At 43.3% G+C, this 26,821-nt stretch overlaps 1 protein-coding gene and 1 long non-coding RNA gene across 2 annotated transcripts in view; both read left to right on the top strand.

Moving 5' to 3' along the window:
- LOC310750783 overlaps positions 1–26,821 on the top strand; it is a 287,025-nt gene that overhangs the window by 81,729 nt on the left and 178,475 nt on the right. The window lies entirely within an intron of this gene.
- Positions 481–20,328, top strand: TMEM218 (transmembrane protein 218; the record flags this gene model as incomplete). The annotated part of the gene is made up of 5 exons (XM_083589283.1): positions 481–490; positions 2,945–3,073; positions 4,848–4,920; positions 9,583–9,685; positions 20,077–20,328. The coding sequence occupies 5 exons, from the start codon at positions 481–483 to the stop codon at positions 20,227–20,229; spliced, it is 468 nt and encodes a 155-aa protein (XP_083445409.1). The 3' UTR covers positions 20,230–20,328.

Raw genomic sequence — 26,821 nt, 5'->3', positions numbered from 1 at the left:
TAAAAAAACACACCATTTGGGTTAATGGGAGGTCATCCTAAGGCATGGTTCCTAAGCCTGACTGTATTATTTTTTCCCTCCTACATTCCCTTTCTTACTATGGGATGGAATCTGCATTCCTGTCTTGCTGTGGCACACCTGGATCTGGAGTGCAAATGCTGATTTATGGAAAGAGAAGCAAGGATTGTGTTATTCACATTCCCTGCCCTCTGTCTCTGGGTTGCTATGACCTTTCCCATCTGCATGCTCTCCTCCAAGTTAGTGGTGTTTCAGAAAGGTCAGGCAGCTGTAAATTGCCCTAACTTCTTTTTCCAGTTCAGTTCCATCAACTTTTCCCCCCTCTCACCCACCTCTTCACCTCCCAACTCTGTTTCGAATCTGGAAAAGCTTAATTCCCTGTGTTGTGAAATCCTGTGTTATGGAGAACAGAGGAAATGTATGAATATGAATGTGGCGGAGAGAGAAACTGGGTTCTAGATCATGGTTTTGGGTGAGGGCAGGGTGTCCAGAAAGACTGACAAGCCACTCCTGGAAAATAATGGAAACCTAGACAATCTTTAAAACCTCTTTGCACTGAGGGCATCTATTAAATCTCTTCATATCCATGGATTTCTGTTGAGCATAGATATCCCTTCCAGCTTCCACAGTGACCAGCCAGATGCCTTCAGGAAGTCCACAAGTAAAGCATGAGGATAAATAGCCTTCTTGCTGTTGTATACAAATTGTAATAGTATTTATTATTATTATTATTATTATTATTAGCCTTACCTTGTATGAATGCAGGCCCTCTTAGTAGTTCATAGAGACCCAGGGCCCCTTCCAGCTTATGAGACCCCTAGCTATAATAACATTTTTTTAAAAAAGATGACACACTAAATTTTGTGTCTAATCTTCTGCCATCAGGGTTCATATATTTGCATATATCATAAACATTTTGAAAACCCTTTAATACAGGGGTCAGCAACCTTTTTTAGCTGTCGGCCGGTCCACCGTCCCTCAGACCGTGTGGTGGGCCAGACTATATTTTGAAGAAAAAAATGAACGAATTCCTATGCCCCACAAAAAACTCAAGAGATGCATTTAAAATAAAAGCACACATTCTACTCCTGTAAAAACATGCTGATTCCCGGACCACCTGCGAGCCGGATTGAGAAGGCGTTTGGGCCGCATCCGGCCCATGGGCCTTAGGTTGCCTACCCCTGGTTTAATATGACCAAATCTGTATCAGCTAACAAAAAAAAAAAAAAAGCTATGACTTTTACCAAATCGTATCCTCTTTATTTGCTTAAACTTGCAGCACGAAGCTGAGAGCTCATGTCACATTTGGGTCTCCTGTGCCTATAAATAAGCTGAGAAACTTATTAAATGCCAACAAATCAGCAATTGTCTAAAATTCTGCACGCCCACCCACGCTGGGCCCAATGGCCCTCTTGCACCCCCACCCTCCAGCCCTACATCACAAATGTGTCTAATGCCCTTTTAAAGCTGTCTGCTGGGGGATATGTCAACAAGAGGCAAAAGCAAGACTGAGCTCACACAGACAGTATCTTCGTTTCTTACTGACGCTGCTGGACTTTTAAACAAAACAGAAATCCAGATACTGCAGTCCCTTAGCAAATCTGGGAAAAAGGAAAAAAAAGGGGGGGGGAGGAAAAGGACAGATGGTAAATTAGTCGCAAGTTGATATTACAAGTGTTTCTATTTTGGATCTTCTCTTAATGTTCAAAATACCACAAGCATGACAAGCATAGGAATGTTTTCCTCTGTAAAAAAAAGGTTTTAGCAGAGGTAGAAAATGCAGAAACACACCACTACTTCATCTCTACACCACTCACCACCTTTGCCCAAAAAAATGAATTAATAGATTGGGAGGGGGGCACCCAAAGTTGTTTCAATGCTTTTCACTTTTCATATTTGTGGATCTGTGCTATGCCCTTTGGTACAATAGGAACATTAAAATAGAAAAAAATAATAAGAATGATAACCCCCTATTTCAGTGTCACATTTTAAAAATTTTATTTCATTAAGTACAAATTAGAAAAAAAACAAATATACAAAAAAAGAAAACACACAAGAGAAAATACATATAACCAAGAAAATAATTAGAAAATATTTTGTCTCTTTTCATATTTACAGTTATTTATCTCTATAAAATACTATTCACAATAAAGAGGAGAAATGAAAGATAATGGAAGAGAAGATATAAGAAAAAAGAACAAAGAGAAAATAAAGAAGTAGGAGAAAAAGATCAAAAGTGAAAATTTTAAAAGTAGACAAGCTCTCACACATTTTATTGTCAGTGATCTTGGGCACCATGGGGAAAGGCAGAATTAAACCCTCATTGTGTTTATACAGTAAAAGTGGGTCACAAATTCGGAATAACTTTGCCACTTTCTTGCGGAAGGCCTTCTCGTTATCCTTATTTTCAGCTCATCCCCAGCGCTAGCTAATTTGACAGTTTTGGGAAAAAAACCCGGCATCTATTTAAATGCAATTAACATGCATTGCATTGTTCCTTGGACAGAGCGAGCACACCCGCTCATCGGAGCGGCAGTCTGATTCTGCGCGACTCCCGGCGGCAGCGACGGCTCTCGTTCCGACGGGCGAGGCCGGCGGGCAGAAGCCGAGAAGCCGATTGGTTCAGAGCGCGCTCCCCTTCGTCCCCTGAGCCAATCAGCCGGCGCGTTCCCGAAAAGCCGCGGCGCCCTCGGGCAGAAGGCTTCGGGTTGCCCATGGTAACCTCCAATCCAGTCTGGAAAGAGGGATGAAACGAAAGTGGTTATTGGCTCCTGCCGGGCGGGGTGGACTAGAATCTTCTCTGGGATTGGTTAAGGTGGTTGAGACGAGGACTGAAAACTTCCACGGAGGGGCCTTCACTGCCTGTGCGGGACTTGCCCGCAGGTAGGGCGCGGGGCAGCCGCCGCTTTGGGCTCCGCTGTGTGAGGGGGCGACCCCTGGGTCTGTTACAGCGGCAAAGCTTTGGTTTCCAAAGGGCTTCAGTCTCGCACTTCCTCTCATACAACAGCCCTGCGAGGTTTGGCTCACCTTGTTGTGCCAGGCAGGGATTCAACAGGTGAAGCTTTATGGGCTCTTGGGAGAAGCTGCATCTATCTAACACGCCCCACCCCAACTTTCCTCTTTCACACAACTGTTAAAAGCATAGAAGCGCTTAATAGGCATTTATTTTACTCTCCCCTCCCTCTCTTTCCTCCTACCCCATCACTTCTTGGCCTGACCTACTTTGCAGGGTTGTTGTGAGGCCTGTTAAAGCTGGGGGGGTATGGTAATATGATTATTTTATTAACTGTTATTTTATTATTATTTATTTTCAGTCTTATTTATTTTATTAACTGCTAAAATGATTATTTTTTGTTATTATTTATTTCATCATCATTATTTTATTAACTGCTAAAGTGATTATTGTTTTATTATTAGTTATTTCATTTATTTAATTAACTGCTAAAATGATTGTTTTATTAATTGTTAGTTTATAATTTATTTTTTTATTAACTGCTAAAATGATTATTTTATCAATTGTCATTTTATCATTTTTTATTTTATCATTATTATTTATTTTATTAACTGCTAAAATGATTATTTTATTAATAACTGTTCCGTCGTATCGTTATGCTTTTTTATTATTATTACAGTGGAACCTCGGTTTTTGAACGTCTCCGTTGACGAACGTTTCAGAACTTGGAACGCCAAAAACCCGGAAGTAACTGCTTCCGTTTTCGAACGCACCTCAGAAGTCGAACTCCCGAGGCGGCTTCCATATTGAGTTTCTCGTATTAATTTTTCCATTTTGAGGCTTCCGTATTGCGTTTTCAGTTTTTGAACATTTCAGAAATTGGACAGTCTTCTGGAACGGATTACGTTCATAAGCCAAAGCATGTTCTTAATGTTGTACACCGACCTGGGATCTTCTGATAAAAGGCGGTAAATGAATGGAATAAATAAAAATATAACTCAAACGAGGGTATGTGAACTATTGTGTTCTGCCCTGAGCTTGGAGATCCTTGTTGGGGTACTTTACTTAGCTTTTACCCTGCACTTCCACTTCCCTGGAAGCCCCCAGAATAGCTTATGGATCAAGACAGTCCCTGCCCTCAGGCTCAGATGTTGTGCTGGTCCCGAGGGTTAACCGTGCGGCGAGGTCCGAGTCCAGTCCGAGGTTGAGGGTGTGGTATGGAGGCTGTCCATCAAAGCTGAAGCTGGGTCCAAGGCAGGGAGTCAGGTGAGGTCAGGAGCTCCGGCAAAAGAGCAGGACAAGGTGCAGGCAGGAACAGGCTACCAACAATGTTGCTCCTGCAACCTGGGACTGGGGCTGGCTGGCTTTTATCTGCCCCGAGGCATAGGGCGGCCCCGGTCCACAGGTGACTCGCCTCTCCTGGCCTGGAGGCGAGCACTCCTCCTGCGGGAACTTAGTTCCCTCAGCCTCTCTGCCTCTGCAGCTCAGGAGAGGATGGAGGGTTACCGGACCCAGAGGCAACCTCACCTTCCCCAGACGGGGCTGAGAGTGGAGCACCTGTAGCCAATGGGTCCTCCATCATCTCAGGAGCCAGAGCAGACTCAGCTGATGCCTGCACCTGAGGGTCCAGCACAGGTGAGGACCCTTCAGCTTCAAGCCCCAGCCCCGGCTCAGCTGGTTCTGGAGGCGGGGACTTCTGTGCTGGGATTCCTCAGGTTCAGCCTCCGAGTCCAAATCCCAGGCCATCACAGATGTGTTGGAAAAGCAAAAGGGAAAGTTCATGCTCTTGGTTACAAGTTCTTCTAGTGATCAAGTGGGATGGAAACATAACACAGCAAAAGGGAGAAAGCTTAATCTGTTGCATTTCTGCTCCTAGTTTGTGATGCTGCTTTGAAAGGCGCAAGAGGCCCCACCAGAAGAAGGAAAAAGCAGCGTTCACTTGCTGTGAAGTAAGTCTGTAATATTTCTATTTTGCAAGTTGGGAACTGAGAACCTAAGATCAGGCCTTCATCTCATCCAGGATCCTGTTTCATACAGTGGCCAACCACAAATTGGGCATAAAGACAATGCGATGTTTTCATCCATGAGTTCTCTTAAGGGAGTTTCACATTTTATGGGGCAGCAATCATGTTTGACTGTGGCCAGTGACCTACATTTTTGGTTCAATATCCATTATTTTTGATCATTTTTTAAACCCATGTCTAGGGTTGCCATATGTTCCTCCTTTTAAAATTTTGTCCCTTCTGCTAGACATTTTTACAAGCTTCCAGATGGGCAGTAAAGACTTGTTTCTTTCAGTTTGCTTTTTTTCCTAAACAAGCCCTGGGTTCCTGTTGATCTTTTTACCAGTACAGTGGTACCTCGGGTTACATACGCTTCAGGTTACAGACGCTTCAGGTTACAGACTCCGCTAACCCAGAAATAGTACCTCGTGTTAAGAACTTTGCTTCAAGATGAGAACAGAAATCGCGTGGTGGCAGTGGAAGGCCCCATTAGCTAAAGTGGTGCTTCAGGTTAAGAACAGTTTCAGGTTAAGAACGGACCTCCGGAACGAATTAAGTACTTAACCCGAGGTACCACTGTAATTGAATGGCCGTACTGGTATCTGAATGGCATGTTCATGGCTTTCCTTAATTGGTTTTAAATTACATTATGCTGGGTGATACTGTTTTTATGGTTACTTATGGTTCATGTTGTTTTTAAAAGAGAATTTTACATATAATATATTCAAAAATCATACAATTCAAAGAAATTCAAAATGTACAGTACTTGGACACACTGCATTGATACATTGGTAGTATTATCTTGTTGCATGTACCGTATTTTTCGGCCCATAGGGCGCACCTAGTTTTTTTGGGGGGGTGGGAATAAAGAAAAAAAAATTTGGGATACAGGCAGCTCTCCGCAAGCTGTGGGAGACTGACGCTGCGCGCCCCGGGTTTCGGGATGCAGGCTGCTATCCGCAAGCCTACGGAGCCCGGTGGGAACTCCCGCGGGCTCCCAAGGCTTGCGCATAGCTTCCTGAAGCCTGGAGAGCGAGGGGTCGGTGCGCACCGACCCCTCTCGCTCTCCAGGCTTCAGCGAAAGCCTGCATTCGCCCCATAGGACGCACACACATTTCCCCTTCATTTTTGGAGGGGAGAAAGTGCGTCCTATAGGGCGAAAAATACGGTAATTGTAATGATACACCATCCTTATATTTTTTTTCAGGGGACACTGATTGTTCTTAAGATAATTTTTGTAATTTTTTTATTTCGATTCATAACCTGTATTTAAAATCTATTTTGGGAACTGCCTTGCAATGTTATTCCCCCTTAAAAGATGGCTTCTAAATATTGTAAATTAGCAACCTTGTACTCGGTGTTGTTCAAGAATTCTAAGAAACCAAAGAATCAGTTCTTAGAGGTTCTCTCTGCCATCTTGATTCTAAAAGCCACCCAATGGTATGAAAATTTATATGAAAATTTACCCCCTGATCTCAGAGCCATCAAGCAATATTGGGTTGCAATATCTTAAGAGGTCAGGGTGGATAAAAATCAATGATTTTAAAAAATAATAATCAAAAAAATTGTTTTTTTTTTTATTTAAATCGGATTTTTAAAATAAAATGCTTTTGGAGGAAAAATCTTTCTAAAGATAGTTTTCTATTTAAGTTACATTATAGTCCTACGGCTATTCATCAGGAAATAAGGATTTGTTTTAAGTTTTTATGTGTGCTAAAACTTAATCTGTTGTTGTTTTTTAAAATCATTTAACCACATCAGTTAGCAAACATGGATACATATGCTATAATATTGTTTTAGTTAAGTAAATTGTTATTAGGGAAATGATTATTTTTCTCCTTCCAATAAAGTACAGCAGAAAAGTTTTCCAAATATAAGCAATAATTTCATAATTATCTATGTATTTCTAATAGTATAACCAAATCAGTAATTTTTTATATAACTGTAAAAACTACTCTGAAAATTTATTATTCCAAAAATGAAACCTTCATATGGCTATAAATATTAAGATTATACCAGCCAGAATGAGCCTTTCTGTAAAAAAAAGATTTAAATCAAGTCTTACTGACTAGTGATTTAAATCAAATCTGACTAGTGATTTAAATCGATTTGATTTAAATCAAATCCACCCTGTAAGAGGTGTTGAAATGCACAGCTTCCACAGATACCAAACCCCCAGGAATGAATGGGAAAGGTGGTGCTATGCTAACAAAAAGTTCAGCAGTGCTTCTTTCTTTGCAGGATGCCTGGCACAATTCTTGGAGTTGGGCCAGGAGTATTTATCTTAGCGCTGCTCTGGGTACTGACCTTGCTGCTCTGCGTGTTGTTATCCAGAGCTTCTGGACTCGCTAGGTAAGGTGCCGTCTCCTGCTGGGAAAGTAATTGGAGAGGAAACTGCTAACCACATGGATTTCAGGCAAATATTTCAGCCATTCCTCCTCAGAAGAAGGTTGGGTTCCATCATTTAATTAATTACATGTTACTTCCCCACCTTTCACTCCAGGGAGCTCAAGGTGTGGTGATTTTTAGTGCTTTGTCACAAGAGACCCTTGATTGATTTTTGGAGGGGACAGAAAAGATATCGAAGGTGCTAACCAGCCTGCTACTGATCTATTCTGAATTATTATTTTTCTGCATGTGTTTTTTGACAGCGAAGCAACTATGTTCAGAGGGGCGGAGAATACTGCGGATTAATTGGGTTTTTTAAATAAAAAAAACTGGGGCAGCAATGTTTAGGTGATGTTTTTAAAAATAAAAATTGATCAACTGAAAAGGTGCACCAATTCGTCACAGCTAATCTTTTAAAAATGCAGGTGCTAATGGAAACTGCAGATAGCAAGTACCAGCTTAGAAGAAACTTTCCTTATCTTTCTCACAGAGGAGTGAATGCCTTTTCTAGGGTGATGCCTGCTATGATATCATGTAAAACAGGAGCATCCTTTTTTCCTTCAGAACTATTGTTTTTCTGAAGTTGCAAGTTTTATTTAATCAATTAATCCGCTGAAACTTGTATAATTAACCAGCCAAGATTTATTTAATTGGAGAGCAGCCTTTAAAAAACAAAACCCCAAGTATTCAAAATGTGGATTGTGAAATTATTTGAAAAGTATAATAGACTCATTAAATCCCCTGCCACCACCAAAACAAAATGAAAGAGTTCTCCATGTTCTATCCAATTATTCTCAGGGAAGACTTGGGATATTTAATATCTTCCTTTTTACTGCATAATGTTTCATTTGTAAAATCAAATATTCATAGCATTTTTAATGAGGAAGGGTTACCTGATCATTTTGCTTGTGTACTTGGCTTTCTTTTCTTACTTACGATTTGATAAATTAGTGAGTCTTTGCTTGTCTAATTCATCTCCAGGTATTGGCTAGGTACCCAAATTTTGGTATGGCTAGGGTTTCTATTTTTTCAGCAGCTGGGAATACCCAATACCAGGGAGGGAACCATCTTGTATCCTATGGCTCCCCTCACCGGAGCCATATGATTGTCACCTTATGTCTCTGCCCACCCCCCTTTAAAAAAAAAATGTAGACAACATTTTATGATTTTATCTTTGCAGTGGACATTATTGCCAATTTTTTGTTCTTATTTGGCAAAGTCTATAAGTAATAAACAATGTCAAAGGAAAATTGGCAGCCACATATCATCTACTTAATCTAATAAGTGCATCTTTTAGCTTCTCAAGACATGGTGTATATTGGCAGTTATTGCACAGCCTTTTTCTATTTAAAAAAAAAAAAGGAAAGGAAGCTGGCATCAAAAGGATGTGGGTTGCAGAATACACTTTTTCCAGAACTGGCCATATCCTTCCGAGGATCCTTCCTGTAGTGTAGTGAGGTAGAATCCAGTCCTGGTAAATTCATAGTGTACTTTTCACTGGCGTCGTTGCATTGATTCTTGAAAATTGCACCCTAAAGTTACAGTCATTAAACACTTTGGGCTGTATCCAATGTAGCACTAAGTTGCTCATTCCATTAGCAAAGATTTACACTTGTGCAGAATGGGACTTCCCGCCCGCCCCAACCCAAAATCTGTTATTGGGGTTCCCTCAATCCTCTAGACAGATTTGGAGAGGGAAGGGGGGTGGAGTTCTGTTGTGCAAACATAAATCCTTGCACTAATGAAATGGGTGCATTGAATGCCACTCTTTGCTACAGATTTGTCCATTTGGGGCTGCTCTGGGAGGTTCTTTTGTCCACTGATGCAAGGAGGAGCTGAGGTGCTTGCAAACAGCAGAAGATGCTAGCATACTGGAAGCCAAGTCCTGTGCAGGTCTTCACACCTGGATGCCTGGCATAGTCTGTTAAATTTCCTGAGTCAGTGGGAGAGAAGGCAGTCATAGCTCCCTTCTACCATCTAGATTCCTGGGTTCTTGGTTGCTGGTAGCAGACAAGGGAATGAGCGGATTCTATGACCAGGAAGGTAAAGGGTGGGAACTACCCTGGTTGCTTTCTGCTCTGCCCTATTGGTGCATTTAAAGGAGTGTGTGCCCAGGTAGTGACATGGAGCAACTCTATGCAGGTTTATTTAAATCTTCTAAGAAAGTGTGGCTAGGATTAGCAGTGATTCCTGTGGTTTCTCCCCACTCTCTCTCCCCAGGTTCTCTGTCATTGTGGTTTTCTTAGCTGCTGTGATCATCACGTTGGTTCTGTTGCTTTTCCCTCGTGCCAGCGAGTTGCCTGCACCGGCTGCAGAAATTAAGGTAAAGTTATTGAGAAGCTTGCCCTCCACAAATCTGTAGCATTTCATACTAACGGTTTCAAATACATGCTGTTTATAAGCCAACACAGATTTCAAGAGGGCCAAGTTCTAGCACCAAGTATAGTCCCAGTGAATGTGCATCAGTACAAGGGGTTGAACATTTCCCAAGGGAAATCAAATGCCGCCAGGTTGAGTGAGTCATCGTTGGGAAAGGGATAAGAGAACTCAGCATGCTGCCACGAAAGGGCTACAAGATGACGTAAGGCCACGATTGGTAGTTGGGAGTCAGGTGTTCAGGCTGAGAGCAGGCACCTATTTAGTTATTTGACTTATTAATCTCATGCTACCTAGAAGGTCTCCAGTCAGCTTACATTTAAATACATAAACATAAATGCATTATACCATAGCTGGGGGGGGGGAATAAAACATTAAATGTTTTCATTCAGTAATCAAAAACAGCCCCACGAGCCATAGGAAGGCGGGGAATGGGAAGCCTTTCACTAGTACTGAAAGGATGTAAGGGAAGGTGCTAGATGGAACTCAGTGGGGAGAGCATTCCACAGGTGAGGAGCCATGACTGAAAAGACTCTCCCTTCTCATCACGCTCTGAATCATCCCTCAGAAAAGGGACCGGAGGGCCTCAGATGATGTGTCTTTAGGTACCTTGAACACCAGTGGACTGAAGGCAAGCTTAGAGGTCAGGTGGGAGCCAGTAAGTTTGGAAGTGAAGAGAACCAGCTGGCATGCCCTAGTAGCTAATTGTCTAGACTGAACAAAGTCAGCAGGATTCATTCATTCACTCATTCAGAAATTTATAGCCCTGCTTTTAGAGGAACTTTCTTCCCAGAGCAGCTTACAGTCTCTAGTAAAAACCAACTCCGCCCGACAAACAATAAACCCACCGTAAAAAAAAAAAAGTGAAATACTGAAAAAGAAGACAATACAGATGTGGCCTGTGAAAACAGTTTTCTTGTCAACCGTTAAAAACAAAAGAAAGTCTTGAGGGTGGGGTGGTGGTGGTTAGTGTTTAATTACATCTCTCAAACAGCCTGATTTAGCAGCAGGTTCTCTGTCCCTTTGACCCTTCCCATTCCCAAAGCCAACAAACAAACAAACAAACAAACAAAACCCCTTTCATTTGAAAAGTGGCTGTGTGTGTGTGTAACTTGAGGATTCTCACTAGCTGAAATGAGGCCTTCCTCTTCAAGACAAGGAAGGTAACGATTTGAGTGCCCTGCTTTCAAATACAGGCCTTTCTGAAGGCCTTTGTATCGCCTTGGCATTACCTGACTCCCCAGGCCAGGAGAATACTGTATTGGAAACAAAATGACATATAGCCATACCGATACATTAATAGAAATCATCATGAATGCACAATGAAGAGGACTTCTGGAGAGCCCCTTGATCTCTTCATTTGATTGATGGCATTAGGTAGGTAGGAAGGGGAAAGAACAAAACCATTTCAGATGTTGGTTCATGCAGCCCCCAGCCCCCATCATGCAGGCAGGCTTATTTGCAGATGCAACAGACTGCACATCTTTTTCCATACATGGAGATTTGTGTGTGCCCCTGCAGACATTTTTATTTGGTACATGCTGGCACAAGGAAGGTACGTCAGGTGCGTATGGATCACGCGGTCATGGCCTTGGATGCCTCCTTAGTGATGGGTGCAGGAGTGCCCTTGCTTCAGCAGTTCACTATGTTAAGGCCCTACATGCCAGAGAAATGTGAACCGGGCCTCTTCAGGGTTTGCATCTCCCAAACAAGAAAGATGGCTTCCCATTGCAATCTCCCATTAGCTGGAGATTGAGGGAGCTTGCAGTGCCAATATAAGAGCCATAATTACCATTAGGTGTAATGGAGATAAATGAAGGACAATCAAAATGCGTTCAACTAATGTTTCCTAGAAAATATTGCAGTGTGGGTGCGCTTCATAATGTACCTCTAAAAAACAATGGTGTTATGTGTGATATAGTGATACACAGAAGGAAAAATCAATCCGTATAAAAAGCATTGCGGTTTGTTGCCTGAGATTAATCGATGGCTTAATTTACAATACTCATCAGAACATTTCGCCTCCACATTGCCACTGTTATCATTTACTTACATTTTCTTTTGTCCGTCTGCACTCTGCTTCCTTTTACCCAGTTGAAAGAGTAAGATCTCTAGATAGTGGGAGGGGTTATAGTTCAGGTGAAGGGCATGTCCTTTGCATGCGGAAGGTCCCTGGTTCAATTGCTGTATCTCCAGTGTAGGGAAGGAATGGTAACTTAGTAGTAAAGCACATGCAGAAATGGGTTTTGGATCCTTATTCAAGCCAAGAACTACATTACTCCAGTGGGAAGCTGTCAGTGACTCTTTCCAGAACTGGACAGGGCAAGAGCCAAGAGTTTGTACAATTCCACACCTTTAGTGCACACAGAACCACAAAAAGCAAGGCCTAGGTGCTGGAATGAGGGAGAAAGAGCCAGGAGTGCATTTCTTTGCTATGCATTAAGAAAGGGACTCCATTTCTCAGTGTGTAGCATAGAAGCAAAGCAGTCTGCTTGCAAGGAAAGAGAGTGATTCCTTTCTCTTCATGCAGCATAGGAGTGCTGCCATCTGCCCATGGAGAAAAGGAGTTCCTTCCTTGCTGTGAAGCACAAAAGGAAGAGAGCAGTTGGTGGGGAAGGTTTCATAGATCAGAGCTAGGTTCAATCCATGGCATCTCTAGGTAAAAACAGTTCAGATGATGAGCAGGTAATGAGACGGACCCTGCCCAAGATCCTGAAGAGTACCAGTCAGAGGAGGGCAAATAGTCTGACCTGGTGTAAGGCAGCACTTAAGTTTCTGCAATCCGCTTGATGTCAGAGGAATCTTAATTCCAAAGTAGGGAGTGAGTTTTTTGTCTAGACAGTCCACGATTGAATCTTTGTTGGGGGCGAGTGGGATTTGACTGAAGCTAATTTTGTCTTCAGACATTGGAGTGGAGAAATTTTTTTTTTTAAGAGTTTGAGCTAGGAAGATGACCCTGGAATGGAATGTTTGCATTATTTACCCAAGTCACCCTATAAGGTGCCTTATAGCAGCCTGAGGGGAAATGCTTTTACACTGAGGTCTGTTTGCAAAGTGAATCTGGGTCATTTGCAAGAGAAATAGATTGCTTCACTTGAAGGTGCATAGAAGATGCCTGGCTTTGCGTTCATCATCACATGGGCATACTTGCCTGTGACCAGCTTTATTGCATATTAGCAGGAAACTGGTTGTGACTGCTTGTTAAAATATTGTGGAAGCTATCTGGTACCTCTTTCTGCTCCTTTTTCATTTTTCTGATATCCAGCAGTAGTTGGAAGAAGGTGGATCAGGGTCAACTGGTAGATCTCTGAGTAACTTGCAGCAGATCTGCAAGGACTTCCAACTCCTAGTGGAAGTCAACAATAGAGAAAACAAAAAAAGCTGTTTTTAGTTCCTAAATTAGGAAATCAAGTATGTGCACACATGGGAGAGAAAGGGAAGGGATCTGTCTGAGCGTTCCTGGGCTGAATATTCAGCCCCATCACTCCTCCCTTTACACGTAGCAGGAAACAAGCCAAGAAGCCACAGTTAAACTATACCTTGGCTTACAAATCCCAGTTTGTACAGAAGCCAGCTTTAAACCATGGCTCTGTAGCTTGGCTTCTTTGAAAGCCAGTGACCATATTTTCGTGGTTTGCATGTAACAGGAAACTATGGTTAACTGGCTTCTTGGTGTGTTTCCCTGCTTGTTGGAAGGGACTGCATGCGGCTGCAAGGAGCTCATGCATATCCCAGCTTATTGAACAAGGTTTTGATCATTTATACACGGTCCAGCTTTCCCTCTATGTGTTCAACTTGTTTTCCTGACAGCTCCTCGCATAACTGTTTTAACTCCTGCTCCACCACATCTCATTGCAGAGAAAAGTCTTAAGATTAGAGCGAAGGTCCATCTAATCCAATGTCCTGTTCCCCACAGTGGCTTTGGAAAGCCCACAAGCAGAGCATAAAGACAGTAGCCCTCCCTACTCTTTCCCCCCCACCCCAAATGGTAATCAGTCGCACATTGCCTCTGAACACAGGTGTTTCATTTAGTCATCGTGGCTAAATCAATAGATGTGTCCTATGTAGATTTGTTTCATCCTCTCTTCAAAGCCATTTAAGCCAGTTGTCCTCACCATAAGATAAAAAGAGCCCTGCTGGGTCAGGCCAAAGACCCACCTAGCCCAGCACCCAGCCAGGTGCCTTTGGGTAGCCCACAAGGAAGACACAAACACAACAGTACCCTCCCAGCTTGTGATTCCCAGCAGCTGGTATTCAGAGGCATCCTGCATCAACATAGCTAGGGGCATGTATGTGTGGATTAGTGCTACTTCTTCTCTACCTACCAAATCTTACGCAAGCTTCCATTAATGGTTGCCTTTGCTCTTAACTGAAATTGGCTTAATACCTATGTTCTGACTAAGAAACCTGCATAGGTTGAAAGCTTGTATATATTCAGCAAGCTTTCCACTGTGACCCCATGGTCACCAATGCCACATTCCCTGTTATTCCTCCCACTTCTGCCTGCCTCCTTGCCTGATTATTGTGCTCTGATATTACTGCATCCTACCTGTTTGCCTCCAACAGTCTCCAGCATCCAGTGGAGCTTTCTCGGGGTGATACCCTGCCCAAGAGGTTACTTTTCCCTTCTATTTTTGTTCCACCTGTAACAACAAGACGCTTTTGATTTCTGTTGTTGCTTAATTTTAATGTATTGATGGTTAGTTTTGGCTCTTTGTCTGCTAGGTCTTTGACGTTAATTTCAGCCTGGCAATTGTGTTTTAATGGTGGATTGTTGTTAAATTTCTGCCTGTGTTTGCATTTTTGGAAAGCCCTTCAAGCACCTCTATTGAAAGGGAAAAGCAGGGTATAAATCTTTGTTACTTGTAAGTCACTTTGCAAGGATTTGTAGCCTGGAAGGTGGAATGATAAATGCTGCAGTGAGATGCATAAATCTGTGCTGCTACATGCTACAAGCAGAAGGCCAAACTATTTGATCCAAAGAGTTACTAGATTCTTCTCCATGTCCTCTTTTTCATAAGCCTTGAACCCTCAACCCATTTCTCTACATTGCCCTAAATTTAAAAAGAGAAAGAGAAAAGTTATTCACGGTGGAGTTTTTTGTTGCTTCAGAGTTAAATCTTTTGATTTAACAGACTGACAGTCTGTTAAGAAGACCGCTGTATAAATGGCTGGCAATGAAGATGCAGATTTTAATTGTGATGATCACATCATCTTTGATCCTGGAAGCTCTTTTTTAATTATCTTGGTGCTGACACTTGGCTGCTATTAGAGTGCTTATCCCACCTCCGGGTGCCCTTTCTCCAGAGGCAACTGTAATCCTACCCGCTTTCCCCCCAAACCCCCACTTTCACTAACACAGCTGCTGCCTCCAGCAGATTTCACCGATAATCAAATGTTCCTTCTCAAGGCTTTCCCCTGCTGCAAGATTAACAACCTCCCCCCCACCCCCAGTCTGAATTTCCATTACCAGCAGTTTGGCTCCCTCATGGATCAGCTTCGGAGGAAATTCTCCCTCTTCCCAAAGGTTTCCTGGTCCTAATTATTTAAACTCCACATTCATTACATAGTCCTTCTCCTGTCTTCATCTCCTAGAGACACTGAGAATGTTTTGAGCTCTCCGGCGCAAAGGCTCCTTCCTGACTGCATTCCTCTACAAGGCCCTGCTGCCGCCACACTCCAACAGCAGGGGAAATCACCTAGACTTACTTAGGACAGCTGTATCTTTCTTTCTTCTTCTGAAGAACTTTATTGTCTGCAGTTTCAGTTTATAGCACATGCGCCCTTGTTACAGAGAATTAAAGCATCATTTCTCGGACCCCAAAGCATCTGTTGGGGGTGGAATTGCATCTTCCCTTGCCAACTGGGTCACTGCAATTTGGAGTGCTGCCCAGAATGTGATTACATGGGAAAATAGGGATTTGCCCTGTACTGAGTCAGACCACTGGTCCTTCAAGCGAGTTACTGTCAACATGGACTGGCAGTGGCTCCCCAGGGTTCCAGATGGTCCTACCTGGAGATGCCTGAAATTCAACTTGGGGCTTTCTGCATGCAGAGCATGTAATGTAATGTGCCACTCTGCCACAGCAAGAGTGTCATGGACACCTGTTAAGTAGTGTCTGTGCTTCTAGGACAAGGACAGAATACAACTTCTCCCATCTCCTTAGCTGCAAGGAGATTTATGCTAGGTACTAAATGTGACAAATCCAGACCTTGCCTTGATTGTGCTCCCCCACCCCCTGATGTGCTCTTGGATGCATGCCGCGTGATATTTGCAAAAGAAAGGAAGACAGAGTGAGTGTTGCACAGCTTCCTGATATACACACAGCAAAGTTTTCCCTCCACCCCACTCCATTCCAGAGAGCAACTAGGGATAGTAGAATTGCTATTTTCTCACTCAAGGGTAGGCAGAAGGTAGACCAGTGCCCACTTTTTGGACCACTGAACAATGCCTCGTAGGTCCACTTGGTTGCTTGGAATTCTTGCAAAGAATGCTGACCTCGGTGTCTCTTGGTCTGAACCAGCAAGCCACTACCTATGCTAGTTTGCAGTCCTGTACATGCACTTTTGCTTAACACTGATGATGATGATTTTATACCTCGCCCATCTGGCTGGGTTCCCCCAGCCACTCTGGGCGGCTCACAGCATATCTAAAAACATAATAAAAACACCAAGCGTTAAAAACCTCCCAATACAGGGCTGCCTTCAGATGTCTTCTAAAAGTTGTGTAGTTCTTTATCTCCTTGACATCTCAAGGGAGGGCGCCACTGCTGAGAAGGCCCTCTGCCTGGTTCCCTGTAACTTTGCTTCTTGCAGTAATAATAATGGCAAAACTGCACCAAGTTCTTGTGTGGCTACAAGATGCTCAGGGCACCCTTGATCCACAAAGGCAGATCTGCCTTGTGTCCTGAAGGACCAGACTGCTGGTGGCATAGGAGCTAAGTAAGGCACCAAGAAGTGCCTGTTGGAGACTGGTTCAATATGAGACATCCTAGCTTCTTAAGAGGTGGGAAAGGTGCCATGGGTTTGAGACCTCTAGGAGCCAAGGGGGGCTGCAGCAGTAGAGTTACAAGTCTATGTTGGAAATGAACAGGAGTCTGCTGTACATATGGAGCTGGGAACAAGTGATATCACAAGTATGTTCTGGCCTTGGTGATGGAGGTGGTGCAAAAAGGCAAGGAGAAGCAATGAAGAAAGAGCAGTGGATCCAGCAAAGAAGGCTGCATGGCCTAAGAAGCAGAGCAGCTAATGCCCTGTTCAGGCATTCAGCTAATGCCCTGTTTCATGGAAATATTTATACCTAGCAGGTGTCAGCAAGGACCAGTCATCTGCTCTGAGTGTAGAGTCTTGCAAAGTAATACCGTATTGGCCTGAATATAAGCCGCACCTGAATATAAGCAGCTCCCTTAAAATTCCGCAGGCACTCACACCCGTTCCATTTTACCGTATGTCTGTTTCAGCAGCGATATCGTAAAAGCCCATTTTTGTAAGGTTGCAAATTTAAGCCACACTTCAACTTTTCATGGTCAGAGTTTGGAAAAAAAAGTGAGGCTTGTATTCAGGCCAGTACGGTATTCCTTCTGTTTTGGAACCCATTACTAGGTTAAGCCTGGTGTCAAAGCAAATCTGTCCCTGTATATCTGAATTTTCAGTCCTGGCCATATTTCAGCTACCACTCTCTACCCTCCATATTGTTCTTTTCCTCTATAGAATCACAGCAGGATCAGGAGAAACTGTGGAAGCTGGACTTAGCAGTGCAGTCTCTTTCTGAGAGACACTCCTGCACCGCAAAAGAGTCCATTCCGAGGATCTCTAGGACTCGCCTCGGCAGCAGCCCAGCACAATATGGTATCAATAATACATGCCCTGAGCTTTCGGCACCCAAAGCCTGCTAATTGGCTAATTAAAAAGTGCAGTGTGTTGAGCGAGCAAACATGTCACCCACAGGAGACTTGTTCTGTAGCGGAGCCGAGGTCAAACTTGTGTTAATGCTGTTTCATGAAACTCACCTTTGCTGTAAGCAGAGTGTAGAGCAGTCCCAGGAGCTGGGAAGAGGGTGTGGGAACCCGTCTCTTACTGATGGGGTGGGGTGCCTCACTACCAAACTCTTCTTTTTATTATATTTTTTTCCCAGGCTGTTCAGGGGTTCTTGTATGGCAGCTTTAACCTCACTCCTCCTCTCTTGTCCTAGTATGCATCTCCACTTATGTTTGTAGGGCAAACTGTCCCCTTTAACTTACCGGAGTTCAGTTTCCACTGCAAGGGCAGGGGGGCAACCGTGGGGCAGGCAGAGCACAAGCCAGCCGGATCCATGGCTTCTTGCAAATAATTCAAGCCTTAATGAGCATGGAAGGAAAACTCAGAGACTTTTAATTTGTGCATTTATTCATTCCAGCAGCTTTTTTTTAAACTGTAAACAAGAATTGAATTCACTCTTGCGTGAGAATATATTTGATATGAAATACAATTTGTTGAATTTGGTGGGATAAGTCCTCTGACCGGAGGCCAAAGCTACAGTATATGCTGCTGATTCTTTTTGTTGCTGTGGTTTCTCTTTAACTCTTTCTTGATTTTTTATCCTGAGACATTGAATTTCACCTATCGTCTCCTTCTTGAAGTTGGCAAGGCATTGCAATGTTTGGCTTCTGATTGTTGCAGTTTTAGCATATGGCTCTCAGGATAGCTCATAATGAAATACAATCAACAATGAAATCAATGCAAGACAGGAAAATTCAAATTGACTGTAAAACAGCCAACAACAGAGCAGTACTTAAAATATACATACAATGGTGGCCAAAATTGTGGAAACCTTTTGGAAAAAGCGTGTTTCCGAGGTTTGATGGCTTATAACACCACTTTGTTTTGGAGTAATACCATAAAATTATATATCACTGGAAAGATAATTTAATGAAGAATGTAATGCAACAAAGTTTGTTCAATTATCTGTATTCTATCAAAAGTTATAGCCAAATTACCAGAAAAAAGGAAGCACAACTTGCTTAGGTTGATATGCAGTAGCTTTCCTTCATTTGAATGTAGCCAATGAGCATGAGTGTTAGAGAGCCAGTCATCAAACCTCAGAAATACACTTTCCCCAAAAGGTTCCCACAATTTTGTCCACTAGTGTAGGACTTTAAAAGATGGGCCTTTGTATGGCCCTGAAAAGATACCAGATTAGGAGCCAAGCAAGCCTTCTTAGGGAGAGAGTTCCATGAGCTGAAACACTCCCATCACCAATGAAGAAACCCTTTCCTCAGTTTCCTGCCTCGCCTTTCACAATAAGGCCTCCTAGTGGAGAGACTCTGTCAGTGAGCTTGGCGCACAAAAAGGTTGATGTTCAAGTCTTTCCGCGGTGTTTGCTCACCCAGGCAGAGGGAGCAAGGGATGAGATGCAGCAGCCATTCCATCTGGCAGTGGCTGTGTGGCAGGCAAGGAAAGAAGTGTGCAGGGACACTTCCTTGGTGCTGCTGAGAGACCCTCAATGCTTGGCTCCTCTCGTTGAACTGTTTTCCATTCCAGCTGCTCAGTGTAAGAGCTTTGTAACAAATAATTATTTCCCGAGTTTGCTTTCCCTGCTCCAAATACACTTTCCTTTTGTGTCGTTTCTTTTTAGATGGTAACCCTGAGCGCAGGAGATTAGTCTTGCTTTTATTAATCTGTGAGCACACCTTTTATTTATTTAAGAGTGGCTTCTCAGTAGTGGCGCCTGCCCTGTGGAACACCCTCCCATCAGATGTCAAGGAAATAACTATCTGAGTTTTAGAAGACATCTGAAGGCAGCCCTGTTTAGGGAAGTTTTTAATGCTTGATGTTTTATCATGTTTTTAATATTCTGTTGGGAGCTGTCCAGAGTGGCTGGGGAAACCCAGCCAGATGGGTGGGGTGTAAATAGATGATGATGATGATGATGATGATGAAATGGAACCATCTAATTGCACATCTATGCAACATTTTTCAAATTGGGCCTTGTGTGCCTTTAATGCAACCCTTTACTGCCTTCATACACCAACAACTTCAGCCTGTCTGGCCTTGATCTGATCTCCAGCCAGCCATATTATCTTAGAATTATAGAGTTGGAAATAAACAACTGTTTGACTTTTAGAAGACATCTGAAGACAGCCCTGTTTAGGGAAGTTTTTAATGTTTGATTCTATTTTTAATATTCTGTTGGGAGCCGCTCAGAGTGGGAAACCCAGCCAGATGGGTGGGGTATAAATAAATTATTATTATTATTATTATTATTATTATTATTATTATTATTATTCAAAGGAGAAGAAAAACAAGAAAGTCTGCTGTCATTGATATGCTCAGCTGTCACTTGTGCATTTGTCTTCTCAGATTGTCGACACCTTCTTTATCGGCCGCTTCGTCCTGCTGTCCCTTCTCTGTGTGGTCTTCATTGGGTGCCTCTTCATGGTTTTGGTTCACTATGTACTGCAACCAGTGTATGCCAAGCCCTTGAGAACCCCTTCTGTTTGCAAAGGAGTATAGGTTGGCTGTATTGATTCTGGTCCATGTCAACTATAGTATTAGTAGCTGCTCTTTAGCTAGGACAACTTATTAAATAAAGAGACATTTTTTCACATTAAATTCCGATTTGACTTTTAACCAGTTTCTGTTTCCCTCTATGCTGTAGTCAAAGAAACTATGCCTGTGTATTTCTTTGTGATAACTTCTGTATTTAGTGGTTTTAATTTAATGGATCCCCAAGGGCTTATTTATTGTCTCCCCCCTCCTTCCTGACACAGGTGAGAGATGCTAATGAGTCCCTCTGAGAAGTGGCTGGGCTGAGTTGTTCCAAGAGGACAAAAAGGAAACAGATCATTTTTCTTAGTCACCAAATTATTGTTGTCCACCCCTTAAAAAAAAAAGTACAGAGAAGCCCATATATGATTTAATGCCTCTCTTGGGGCTGAACCTCATGGTGCATTAAAAAAAACAAACCTGAGCTGGGAGTCATTTCACATCTGCCTGCACACACAGAAAGGGGAAAACGTAATGTCTGAATGGATGAGTTGGAGATCTTGTTTATGCTCACGCAAAGTCCGGAGTTTCAAATTGATTTCATGGGTCACATAATTATATTACTCTTTATTACTTGCATCTTTTAAAAATCCCACACATGATGGGGATTACAATTAGAATCCATGCCCAGGACTGCTTAGGGTGCCAAATCATATTTTGTGTATAAATTCTCTCTGTTCTTAAGTGGTGGTTCTCTGATCTAGATATCCTTGGATGCCACACGGTTTGCAAAGATCTCCTTTGCCAAATAGATGGTTGGTTTTGACCAGTGTTTTCCCCCCCTAAAAAAATGTGTAGGTGTACTCTCATTTTGACTCATTTTATAGTTCAAATTGGGAAAAATAAATACAGTAAATGGACTAAAGTACAAAGATTCACAAAAATGTTTAGGGGTATGCGTCCCTCCAGAGAAAAGCTCTGGTTCTCATATTAACATATACCCTCATGAAAACTTTGATCTGTGGAACTGGCTGTGTTAGAGGTACCACATAATATTTGGTTTGCATTTGTATGAAATTGATCATTTAGTGTGCCAGCCCCTGTGGAACTCCCTGCCTATTGACAGCAGGCAAGTACCGTAACTGTACTCTTTTCGGTGCCCGCTTAATGCATTTTTGTGCAGGCAAGCCTGCCCAGATATGTAGAATACTGACATGTGTTTTAATCTGTTTTTAGTTATCAATTTTTTTTAATGTTTTAAATAGTTTTTTTTAAAAAAAAAAAGGTTTGCATCAGTAGTTTTATTAGTTTATTCTTTGTATAAACTGGTTTGAAGATTTTTACAATCAAGCTTTGTTAATGAAATTAATCAGATGGCAGATTGTCCTGTGTTCAAACTCTGGCATCTCCAGTACAGATAAAAATTCAGACAGCAGTTGATGGGAAAGAAACAAAATGGAAACCAGGCTTCCAGGACCATAATTCTGCACCTAGTATCGTATTTTATATTTGCCTTGTGCAATTGCAGAAGTGTGTTGTGGAATGCACGTAACCCAGATTTGGAACTGGCGAACCATAGTAGGGTCCTTATTCTTTACACACACACACACACACACACACACACACACACACACACACACATTTGAGGCTAGTAGTTACATAGTTCTATAACTTCTGGATATTAAATACACTCATTTCTTCAACTTATCATCTTAGTTCTTGCTCCACCACCTTCCTCGGGCCATTCTAATTTTCCTTGGACTAAGATCTCCCATTTTTTTCTGGCACTAGCTGCAGAATAATTTTCATTTGGCCTAAAAAATTAAACTTGAAATGGGAGAACAGCCCCCTTTTTCTCCTAACGAAAGAGCTATGTGAGATGGCAAAGGGCTCTTTCTAACAAGAGTGTAGATACATTTTCTAACTTCATTAAAGGTGCTTGCCCCGGGAGTGGATTTTTATTTTTTTAATACACCTTAGAATAATTCTAAAATAGCTGAACCTCATTTTTAACAAGAGAAATAAGTAGAAAAGTAATTGGCCAGCTAAGGAATACTTTAAAACCCAGCAAATAGCAGGGAGAGCTTCCTGAAATAGATTGCCAGTGTTTCCATATCACATATTAATTGGCAACAGCCCATTTGGAAACCTGTAAAAAGCTGGGGAGGTGGCAAGAAATTGCAAAACACAAAGTTGCCAGTTCTCTTGATTTCATCTTTTGCAGGAAGCAGGGGAATCTTATAGGCAGAAATCACAATCCTCACGATGATAAAGTAATAAGGCTGTGATTTCACAGAGAAGAGGCTGAAAAGTAAGAGATTGGCTCCTAAATGGGGAAAAAGCAGCAAATAACCCATATTAATAAAAGTACATTAGTATTAATTCAGTACCAAGGCAAGTGCAATTTAAGTTAATTTAAATCCATGGTTTGTATCCAACTAAGCTCTCAATGAACCAAAGCAAGCAATGCCCATTGATTTCAGTGGACCCACTCTGAATATGACTAGCCCTGGATACCACCCAATATATTTAAACATGCCTATTTCGGCAGGTGATCAAGTGTCGTTGACAACTACTAGCTTAGATGGTTTCAAAACAGGATAGGTAAATCAATAGGCAATAGGTTGGCCCATATTGTGTAGTTATTTCAGGGGAAGCTAATATGGTACCCTCTGGATGTTGGACTCCAGTGCCCATCAGCACCCCACCAATATGGCCGGGGCTCAGGAATGATGGGAGTTACAGTCCAACTTCCAGAGGGCACAACATTTGTAATCCATGGAGCATTGGACTAGGCTAGGTAAGATCCAGGCTCACATCTGTACTCAGGAAACTCACCGGGTGACTTGGGCAGCCACTATCTCAGGAGTCCCCCAAACTAAGGCCCGTGGGCCAGATAAGGCCCGAGGGACTCTTATATCCAGCCTGCGGTGACGCCTGCTGCCGCTGCCCACTCTTACTGGTGCTGCGCTGCGCGGCCGCCCACTTCCAGGTTGGAGGAGCACTGGAAATAGCTTGCGCAAGCGCTTTTTTTGGTGCACATCCAGGTTGGAGGAGGCCCGTGCACATGCACACAAGCTATTTCAGGTGCTCCTCCAACCTGGAAGTGTGCCGGAAATAGTGTGTGCGCACGCGTATGGGCATGCGCTCCCCCGCACTCCGGCCCGCCGCGCAATCAGCGCTGGAGACACCGGCCCGAGGCGTGGTAAGTTTGCTGACCCCTGCACTATCTCCTAACCTAACCTGCTTTTGAATATTGATTCAGCCCCCCTCCCACATGTTGCAACTGTGCAAGCAAGCCACCATTTTAAATTTCCCACAATGCCCCAGAGCAGCACATGGAGGGCATTGTGGGAAACAAAAGAGTGCCAGGCCAACCTAACTGCTGCCAGACAAGGCTAGTTCCCGAGAGGAAACACTATCCCTTCTGTTCTGCCCACAGGATGTCAAAAGGGGAAAGGGTCTACCATTCCTCAGGCCCCCTGCTTTTTGAAGTCGCCCAGCTCTTCCTAAGTTTAATAAAAGTTGCCGCCTATTTGCATGGCAGCCAAGCCCAAGAGGCAGCTCCCCTTGCTTCCTTCCCATTTGAGAGAGTCGCATATAGTTCTCGTCCAGGCCCTGGGAGACTTAATTAAATGTGTTAATTCTGCAGTCTCCTGCTGTAATTTGTCAAGTAGGTCTGTTTTTAAGTCTCACAACCCTAAGGTCAGAGATGGAGTGTCCAGGGAGATGGAAATGCTCCATTGCTTCAGTTCTCCATGTTTCTGTCTGAAATGTCTGATCTGTTTGTCTTTATTTTCTTACAGAGGGACCAGCCTCCTTGACCAATGTAAAGTACACAGTGTTCTCAGGCATACATAGGAATTAGTGCTTCATACCACACAGCTCGGGACGCGGGTGACGCTGTGGGTTAAACCACAGAGCCTAGGACTTGCCGATCAGAAGGTCGGCGGTTCGAATCCCCGCGACGGGGTGAGCTTCCATTGTTCGGTCCCTGCTCCTGCCAGCCTAGCAGTTTGAAAGCACATCAAACTTTGGCGGGAAGGTAAACGACATTTCCGTGCACTGCTCTGGTTTGCCAGAAGCGGCTTAGTCATGCTGGCCACATGACCCGGAAGCTGTACGCCGGCTCCCTCAGCCAATAAAGCAAGCTGAGTGCCGCAACCCCAGAGTCGTCCACAACTGGACCTAATGGTCAGGGATCCCTTTATCTTTACCTTACCACACAGCTCAGGGATGAGGAACCTGTGGGTCTTCAGAAGTTGTTGCACTTCAGCTCCTATCATCCCTGACCACTGGCCAGGCCACCGGGGCTGATAGGAGTTGGAGTCCAACGACACTCAGGCCATATCTGCACCTTACATTTAAAGCCGTATTATACCACTTTAACAGCCGTGGTTTTCCCCGAAGAATCTTGGGAACTTTGGTTTGTTAAGGGTGCTGAGAGTTGTTAAGAAATCCCTATTCTCGTCGAGCTACAATTCTCTCTTTTTTGGTATATAATTTTTATTAAATTTTTTTGTTTTACTATCTTAAATACTCATTTTTACATCCTTAAAATATCAGTGACTTCCCTTCTTCTCTTTCCATGTTTCATTTTACATATCATAAATCCCTGCATATTTTACAAAAACTATACCATTCAGTGTGGGACGCGGGTGGCGCTGTGGGTAAAACCTCAGCGCCTAGGGCTTGCTGATCGCATGGTCGGCGGTTCGAATCCCTGCGGCGGGGTGAGCTCCCGTCTTTCGGTCCCAGCTCCTGCCCACCTAGCAGTTCGAAGGCACCCTTAAGTGCAAGTAGATAAATAGGTACCGCTTTATAGCGGGAAGGTAAACGGTGTTTCCGTGTGTTGCACTGGTGCTGGCTCGCCAGAGCAGCTTCGTCACGCTGGCCACGTGACCCGGAAGTGTCTCCGGACAGCGCTGACCCCCGGCCTCCTAAGTGAGATGGGCGCACAACCCTAGAGTCGGACACGACTGGCCCATACGGGCAGGGGTACCTTTACCTTTACCTTTATACCATTCAGTATTCCATTATTACATCCATCATAACTTATTTACACTGTTGAAGTTATCTTGATGCTGCCAGCTTTTTCAGCTGTACAGAGTTATTTCCCATATATTCAATAAACGTTTTCCAATCTTCTCTAAATGTATGTTCTTCTTGTTCTTATTCTATATGTTAAGTCTGCAAGCTGCGCATATTCTGTCAACTTAAGTTGCCAATCTTCTTTGGTTGGGACCTCGCTCGTTTTCCATTTTTGGGCTAACGAAACACAGGCTGCAGTTGTTGCATACATAAATAACCTTTTTTGACACCTGGGAATTTCTGTGTGAATTATCCCCAACAGAAAGGACTCTGGTTTTTTGGGGAAAGTACTTTTTAACTTTTCCCCCCCAATTCATTGTGGATCATTTCCCAATACTCTTACCCTTTTACAAGTCTGCCGCATATGAAAGAACCTTCCCTCAACCTCTTTGCATCTCCATAGTTCCCTGGGAAGAAGGATTATCTGTTAAATGGCTCTGAGGATTGTAGCTCTGGGTTGTTTGAAGGTGCTTGGATGAGAGGAATGAGCTGAGGGTTGGGCGCTTAGCTGGGAATCGCAGGTGAGGAGGCACTCAGGTTCTGCTGGTGGGCATCTTTTTGGCCACTGTAAGAGCAGAGTGCCAGACTCAAGGGGCTCTTGGCATGATCCAACTAGGCCCTAATCCAATGGCATTCCTCAGTGGGCTGGTTTCAGCTCAGAGGCTGCCATTTCCCAACCTCTTATACAGTGGTACCTCGGGTTAAGAACTTAATTCGTTCTGGAGGTCCATTCTTAACCTGAAACTGTTCTTAACCTGAAGCTCCACTTTAGCTAATGGGGCCTCCCGCTGCCACTGTGCGATTTCTGTTCTTATCCTGAAGCAAAGTTCTTAACCTCAGGTACTATTTCTGGGTTAGCGGAATCTGTAACCAGAGGCATCTGTAACCCGAGGTACCACTGTATCTGGGTTAAAAGAAAATAGTGTGGTTTCCTGAAGTGGGTTATTTTGCCAGGCTTTTCATAAAGAAGCCAAAGGTTCACGCTGTGGGTTTTTTTTTTATGAGGGTGGCGGTGGAAGAAATCCAGGCAGCTGGGAGGCCTGCAGGGAAGGAAAACAGAACTGTAGAGCAGGGACCCAGTCCTCTGTTTTTCCCTGCTCTGGCTCCATCTAGTGACAAATCCAAAGGGAAATGCAGAATGATATATACAGGGCTCCTCCAGATCACCAGTTTTCTCAGCAGTCTTCCTGATTTGCTCACATACAGCTTATATGGAGGTTAGGCCATGTGTGTTCTTTATTAAGCAGCTGTTCTGATTTATGCACAGGGACATTATATGACAGTGAGCATTTGTCCCAATTTGCCTGCACAGCATTTACATTGTCTTCCCTTTAACCAGTTTGTTCATCCCATACTTTTCAGTGCATTTCCCCATCACTTTCCTAACTGCAGAAAGTATGTGGGGTTTTTTTTAAGAATCCCCACGATGGGGTGAGCTCCCGTTGCTCAGTCCCAACTCCTGCCAACCTAGCAGTTTGAAAGCACGCAGTGCAAGTAGATAAATAGGTACCACTCCGGCGGGAAGGTA

This window comes from Podarcis filfolensis, assembly GCF_964270895.1.
Source record: "Podarcis filfolensis genome assembly, chromosome: 15".
Taxonomy (NCBI): Eukaryota; Metazoa; Chordata; class Lepidosauria; order Squamata; family Lacertidae; genus Podarcis; species Podarcis filfolensis.
Note: the sequence above shows the minus strand (reverse complement) of the source record. Positions and strands in the feature narration are given on the sequence as shown.